At 39.2% G+C, this 8,065-nt stretch overlaps 1 protein-coding gene across 1 annotated transcript; it reads left to right on the top strand.

The window, feature by feature from the left end:
• The first annotated feature begins 6,225 nt into the window (after window positions 1-6,225).
• Window positions 6,226-7,178, top strand: LOC127216525 (olfactory receptor 1082-like). The gene is given in 2 exon segments (XM_051177227.1): window positions 6,226-7,057; window positions 7,060-7,178. Coding segments are annotated over 2 exon segments (951 nt in total).
• Window positions 7,179-8,065: the final 887 nt, after the last annotated feature.

Here is an 8,065-nt window from a genome sequence, read left to right as displayed (position 1 = left end):
GAAGAAAGGGGAACACTCCTCCACTGCTGGTGGGAGTGCAAGCTCATACAGCCATTTTGGAGATCAATATGTCAGTCCCTCAGGAAAATAAGAATTAGTTTACCACAGGACCCGGCAATCCCCCTCTTAAACATATACCCAAATGATCCACATCCATGCAACAAAGACATCTGTTCAACTATGTTCATAGCAGCACTATTTGTAATAGCAAGAACCTGGAAGCAACCTAGATGGCCCTCAGTTGAAGAATGGTTAATGAAGATGTGGCACATCTACATAATGGAATACTACTCTGCAGAAAAAAATAATGGTATCTTGAAATTCACAGGCAAGTGGATGGCACTTGAAGAAACCATCCTGGATGAGGTAACCCAGTCACAAAAAGAGGAACACAGTATGTACTCACTCATATATGGATTTTAGTTCTAGATGAAAGGATCACCAGCCTATAATTCATACCACCAGTGGAACTAGGATACAAGGTGTATTCTAAGAGATTCATATAAAGTCCTTCACAGAACTGGGAAGGGACAAGTCCCCCAGAGCTCAGGGGAAGTGGGGGGGGCAGCGAATGGAGAGAGAAGTAGGAGAAAATGAGGGGGAGGAAAGGAAAACATGTGTGACCAGGAAGATTGAGCCTGGTTAGGAATAGAAGACAGGAGAGAGAGAGAGAGAGAGAGAGAGAGAGAGAGAGAGAGAGAGAGAGAGAGAACATAAAAGAGGGAGCCAATATCGGTTTGAAGATAAGACTGAAACCAAATAAAGGTCTAGAGAACTAGAAGACTGCTGCCAAATATCAATTTGAACTTCTGTGGAAAGGCTACCATAAATGCCCTTCCCGGAGAGTGAGATCAACAACTAACTCATCCATGGAGTCCTCAACTAATGCCTGTTGGAAATAGGAGCAAACACCCATACATAAACACTGAGTTGAAGTAGAACCCAGATGCAGATGGAGAGGACAAGACCAGGCAGCAGAAACACATACATACAGCTTACCTGAACAAGGAGGAGCTAATGGGCCACCAGACTGATAGCTGGGAAGCCAGCATGGGACTGACTCAGGCCCCCCTGAATAAGGGTCTCAGCCAGAAGAACTGAGCAGTCTAAGGGACCTCAGACAGTGGAGCCAGGATGTATCCCTGGTGCACAAAAGGACTTTCCGAACACATCCCCCATGTGCGAACACATCCTGCCTTAACCTAGAGACAGGAGAGAAGCCCTAGTCCCTACTTCACAGGACCTGTCAGATCTACATGACCCCAACTGGATGGCATTCCCCTACATATTGAATTGGGGTGGGGGGATGGGAGGGGAGGGTGGTTAGGGTGCATGTGAGAGGGCAAAGAGGATAAAAGGGAGGGAAGGAGTGAGGGAAGGAGGGAAGTAGGGAGGAAGGGAGGGAGGGAGAGGGAACTGGGATCGACATGTAAAATAATAAATTAAATTAAAAAAATGCTTTGACTCCAAAATTTAAGTTCAAGGACAAGTTACCTGGGAAAAAGATTTCTATTTTTGTTTCCACAGAAAATGAAAAGATGTAGATTCCTTCCAGACTAATGTGGTTTGATCAAGCCAGACCGCCTGAAACAGAGTACCAGGTGATCCTACATTCAGAACAGCTGGACCAAGCAGCCTTACAGACTACAGCCAGAATTTCTTCATCTTCGAATCCCCCATGACAGTGCCCCTTACCAGCAGGAAGTAGTTTGGGAAGAACGATGCCCAAATTCCCAAATATTGTCTATAAATGTTTGTTTTCATTTAAACGTACTTGGTTATATAAAATAAATAAATAAAATAAAAAATAAATAAATAAAATAAAAAAGAAAATTTAAAAAACTATGGTACCTTATGAACTGAGAATCTGCACTTGGCATTTTAATTTTGGAAGTTTCATTCAAACTATTTTGAGCATATAGAAATCAAGTGGCTAAAATAGAAATATTGAAACAATGCTCTGGGCAAAGGGAAAGAACTTCAGTCCATTGAGGCTGGACCTCCCTATAGTTGCAGAAGGCTGAGTTCATTTTTTAAGTGTCTCTTCTTTCCATGGTGTCACATGAACTTACATTCATGCCATGACATCTGAGACAATGGTGGTGCCCTGTTATTCTAATACGAACTATCGGCTACTAATAGATTCCTTTTGATGGACAGTTATTCCCTTTAGTTTTGAAACCACTGAGGACCCAACTTGCCTTCAATAGATAGATTCAAACTCATGGCCCAATCTCAATGGTTCTGAAAAAAAAAATAACAATACAAGAAGAAGGGAAGCAACTTGTTTGGAGGAGGTAGAGTAAGAATAATAAAAGGAGAGAGTTAGGATTGATTTATGAAAATCAGAATGTGTGTGGCACTTGTACTAAACTGTCAAAGAACAAGCTCAGTAAAAGTTAAAGGAGGAGTTGGAGAGATGGAGTAGGGGTTTGCAGCATTTGCTGCCATGCAGATAACCCAGGTTTTGTTCCCAGAACACACATGGTAGCTCACAACCATTTTTAACTCCAGTTCCACAGGATGAAATCACCTCTTCTGACCCCTGAATACACTGTATATACACAATGCAGTTATGTTTATGTAGGAAAACAACCATAAACACAGTTTTTAGATCAGATGTGGTGACAGTTTTCTGAAGTTTCAGTTTTTTTTCCATCCTTGAAGATTCCTGAGATTGACTAAAGAGAGGCTATCTGTGTTAGTCTTGAAGGAAGGAAAGATGTTAGGAGGCCAGACCTCTGGAGAGTAGTTTAGTTCATGTAGAAGAAATAATCAAAAGGCATTTGTCTACTGTGATTCAGAACAATGAAATTCTCTTTCTGGCCTGCCCCCAGAGGGCAATCAGGTGGTTAAAGGATTATGATGTAAGAAGAGGAAAATGAGCCCAATGAGTAGATGCAGAAAGCTTAAACCTCTTCCTCTGGTGATCCTCAGAGTGCAGTCTTGGGAAGAGGTAGACAGAGTGTGGTCATCACTTCTGAGTTCATACATGTGTTCAGTTCTTCATGCTGTGTTGTCTGGTTCACAGACTCAGCCTCCACCATTCAAGGAGAAGCCTGAGCTGCTTGCTATACAAGAAGCTTCCTCAAAGAGTGTTCAGGTGAGTGTCAGCTCTGTGATGACTACAAGCTTGTTCCTCTGAGGTCAGTGGAGAGCCAGTCCCTGTTAGTGGAATGAGATTTCTCTAAGTGCTTACCATATCATTTACTAACTTTTCTTCAAGATGTTATATTGAGGCATGAATATTAAAGTAATTAATTCCAGTTTTACTGCTTATGAGAAATGACAGAAACAGAATCCCAAATGGAAGTGGGAACTGGGGTAGAGGCAGAAGTTTACTCCAGTGTAAGAAGTAAGAAGTACCCAAGAAGCTTCACAGTTAAAGTAGGAGAATGCAGAGAAATAAGGGAAATTTTTGTATTATATGAGACTTACTGTACTGTTTTTATGATGAGAGAGTTCAGAGAAAGGCATTCATAAAAGTCTCATCTTTCAAGAAAAATTGTTGGGAAATGCTTTTCAAAATTACACCCTCATATTCTGGACACACACACACACACACACACACACACACACACACACACAGAGAGAGAGAGAGAGAGAGAGAGAGAGAGAGAGAGAGAGAGAGAGAGAGAGATTCTAATCTCTAAAAAAATTAAATGTTTCTATGCGGTTGTTGGTTGTTTCCTTTCTCTACTGAAAATGCCCATGAGGTCTTCTCTTTCTCCTATTGTGGGAACATTTATATTCCCAGTGTCTAATGCATGATTTCAGTGCATTAGAATGCTCTCATTTTCGTTTTTTCACAAACTGCCTGCTTGACATTTATTCCTTTCTTATTCCCAGATATGTGCTTGTAGTAATGCATGAAAGTTTGTTTTGTGTGCATGAATCTATTAATCAGTCATACTTGTGTTCAACTTGCCTCTTGTTCTTCAGAAATAATTCAGCAAAATGCCATTTATTTGTATGTCCTGTCGTGCCATCAGGTCATTTTTTGTACATGATTGCAATGTTCATCTTTGTTATTCCTTATTTTGCCATTGGCATTTCTGTAACGAGATGCACTTCCAAAGGATGGCAGCATCACTTTCATCCATTACTTACAGGGCACTCATTTCCTTCTCTTTTAAGTAATGTTCATGTATTTGATTTGAGCATACTAAAATGCACAGCCCTATGAGATAATTAGGTTTTGATAAAGATGTTTCCACACATTTGGAAGTGTTTTTTGATTATTCACACGTCTTCAGAAGTTTGACTTTAAGTTGCTTACCCTTGTTATATCAGCAAATGATTGTTATTTTACATATTTGTTTCCCATTGAAACACACTAGTCAAAAATTAAAACTGAATGTTACATAATGTAGATGCAATCCCTGGCATCTAGGAAAGAAGAGAGAGGAGACAGTGAGGTTCAAGCAGCTATCACATAATGCTCCATGGGTGCAGAAAACCTCATGATCTGTAGTATGCCAAGGTGATCACAGTTTGCAACTTGTTTTTTTTTTTTTGGCATTTGCATTCACACACACACAGAGAGAGACAGACAGACAGACACACACAGTTAAAATAAAATACATATACAGGAAGAATATTTGCATCTCCTATCATTCTGTAATATTGTATATACTGCCACAAAAAGCATAATCTTGGTGAGATTGTGTGTGTGTGTGTGTGTGTGTGTGTATGTGTATGTGTGTGTGCATGTGTGTGTTAGGCTTTTATTAGCTTGTTTTTGTATACATAGTCAATTTAATTTTTATCAAAGTAATTTTTTTTCAAATTGCAAAGAGGAAAACAGCTTGCTAGAATTGGATGCATGGCTTTTACAAAAGGGAGTAAGTGCCTCTTTAAAATGTATTATAATGCAATGTGGTAATTGATAGACTGAGTGTTTTTTAACCAAGTCCATTTAAATGAAAACAAACATTTATAGACAATATTTGGGAATTTGGGTGTCGTTCTTTCCAAACTACTTCCTTATATGTACTTCCACGTCTAACTTTTATTTCATAAGAAACAAAACATTATTTCAAAAACTCTGTGCTTATGTTTCATTACATAGCTTTTAAACAGAAAACTACATTATAGGAATGTGAACCCTTTCAACACAAAGAGGTGATTCATGTTGAAAGAAAGGGCAACACTAAGTTCCTTTCATGATCATTACATGCTGTGTACTCGTGTGGAATTACTCTATCCCATGCAGATGAGAAGTTATTAGGGATAAATTAAAAACCAAAATCAGTGGCAACACAATAGAAACACTGCCTGACATCATAATTATCATTCCTTTCACTTTCCTATGTTTCCCTACCCTTACCCATACCCAATTGTGATGGATTTTTGTATTCTTTTTCATGAATTTATAATTATACCAGTGCTGACATAACATTTTTTTCTATTAGGTCAAACTGTGGTTCACATTATGAAGCAATTTTATTTCCGGTGAATATTGAGCAGTATCTGGAAACATGTAGCTATTATACAGGGAGGCCCCACTAGAGTCTGGGTTGCTGCTAAGCATTCTGTGAGGAACAGAACATTCCACTACATAGACTTATCTGGTCATAATGTCACCTTAGTATGCAGGAAGTTCTAATGCTATTCCCCTAAAATACATAAACCTTCCCCCAGGCACACACATGCACGCAGACAGACACATAGAAAGGCAGCTCCTTTCTTCCCTTTCACTTGCACCTGCTTTAATTTTCTTCATTGCATCTTTACTCTTTGTCATGTTATAATTGCTTTAAAACAGTTTTATTTGTTATTATATATACACATGGTCACATCTATTAAAAATGTGAAATCTGGTGAGTCTGTGCATAGGCAAATACACATCATACCCTCACTCCAAAAAGCAGTGCATATGATTTCTTTGTTTTCCTTTATTCTTTTGATTCATGTACATGAAGTTTTTTTGTTACCAACCTCAATAAAATTCCTGAACACTGCCTGAACATAATCAGCAGACACTATGTGTTCACAATAATTTCTTATTAAAATTGTAGAATACATGTCCTTCAATGGAAAGGCTCAGATGGTATAAGGAATGTCTCTCAAAATAAGCATCAGGGACTCCCTAAGAGGATCTTTCCATGGCCACAATTCAAAAGTTAATACATTGAAAATGTAAAGTGTAGTATATCATCTATATCATTAATATGAGAATAAGAGTCATGTTGCCCACATCTTGCCTCGTAGAACATATGACTCATGGAATCAGAGAACAGCACAAGAAGAATTTCAAAATTTCTTCTTCTTGGATTTTCAGAAAGCCCAGACCTTCAATTCCTCACTTTTGCACTGTTCCTGTCCATGTATCTGGTCACAGTGCTTGGGAACCTGCTCATCATCCTGGCCATCATCTCACAGTCTCACCTGCACACACCCATGTACTTCTTCCTCTCTAACCTGTCCTTTGTGGACATCTGCTTCACCTCCACCACAGTCCCAAAGATGCTGGTGAACATCCAGACACAGAGCAAGGCCATCACCTATGAAGACTGCATCACCCAGATGTGTTTCTTCTTGGTTTTTGCAGAACTGGACAACTTGCTCTTGGGTGTAATGGCCTATGACCGATATGTGGCTATCTGTCACCCTCTACATTACACAGTCATAATGAACCCCCAGCTGTGTATGCTGCTGGTTCTATTGTCCTGGGTCATCAGTGTCCTGCATGCCTTGCTACAGAGCTTAATGGTGCTACAACTGTCCTTCTGCACAGATGTATAAATCCCACATTTCTTCTGTGAGCTTAATCAGCTGGCCCAACTCACCTGCTCAAACAACTTTCTAAGCCACCTCATGATGCATCTTGCACCTGTTCTATTGGCAGCCACTTCCCTCAGTGCAATACTTTACTCTTACTTCAAGATAGTCTCCTCCATCCGTTCAATCTCCTCAGCTCAGGGGAAGTACAAGGCATTTTCCACCTGTGCATCTCACCTCTCCATTGTCTCTTTATTTTATAGCACAGGCCTAGGAGTGTACCTCAGTTCTGCTGTGACCCAAAGCTCACTCTTTGCTGCAAGAGCCTCAGTGATGACACTGTGGTCACACCCATGCTGAACCCCTTCATTTATAGTCTAAGGAATAAAGATGTGAAGAAAGCCCTGGAAAGACTCCTAGAAGGAAAACTAAATTGCCCAGTTGCCCTGAGCTGACGAAGTCTCTGGATTGCAGGGGTGAAACTACAGAGATTGGGGCTCTGTCTTCAGATCATGAATGGAAAACGTACATCTAAATATTTTGCGGAGTCTGGAGAGATTATTCAAAAGTGAAGAGCACTTGTTGCCCTTTGGAAGTTCATGGTTGCCTGTAACACCAACCACAAGGGATGCATCACCCACTTTTGATTTTTCTAGATACCTACACTAATAGTCACCATACCCCATACACACATGCATAAATAAAAGTAAAATAGATCTTCTAAGTATAAACAAATATTTTCTGGAGTCTCCACTACTCTCATTCCTGTTACCTACATAATATATACAAACCACATTACTAAGATTTTTGTTCTCTCTTTTATTCAACATGCTTTCTCAACTATGGTAGTCCTCATTTCCCAAAGTTATTCCAAACACAAGACTGAGAGTATATGGATATTGTCACTTATCTAACTGGTCAACAATACTTCAAAACCATTTCCTCCCATGTGACACATATTATATACAGTTATATACAAAATAAAGAAATATATTAATTTTTGTTTTGTTTTGATAACATATAAGCAATTATAACCCTCAAGGGGAAAACCAGGCTTGGGACCTTATGCAGTATTCACTGTAGTTGCAGAAAAATCTAAAGGCTGAATTTTGTTTTTTGTGCTTGCTGTTCTCTGCACAGTACCACCTTAACATATTTTTGGTACTAGTGTGCTTTAAACTGTGGGTTAGAGTTTTAAATATTGCATTAATTTTTCTTTCGATATTTGAACACATATATTGACTTCTCTATTATATTTTAATTCATGCACATTGCCAATTCCGGGTAATGAGCCTGTACATCAAATTGCAATGTAAACAATCTTTAATATGAGTGCATTCAA

Source organism: Phodopus roborovskii, unplaced genomic scaffold (assembly GCF_943737965.1).
Source record: "Phodopus roborovskii unplaced genomic scaffold, PHOROB, whole genome shotgun sequence".
NCBI classification, from domain to species: Eukaryota; Metazoa; Chordata; class Mammalia; order Rodentia; family Cricetidae; genus Phodopus; species Phodopus roborovskii.
This window is presented reverse-complemented; position numbering and strand designations above follow the sequence as displayed.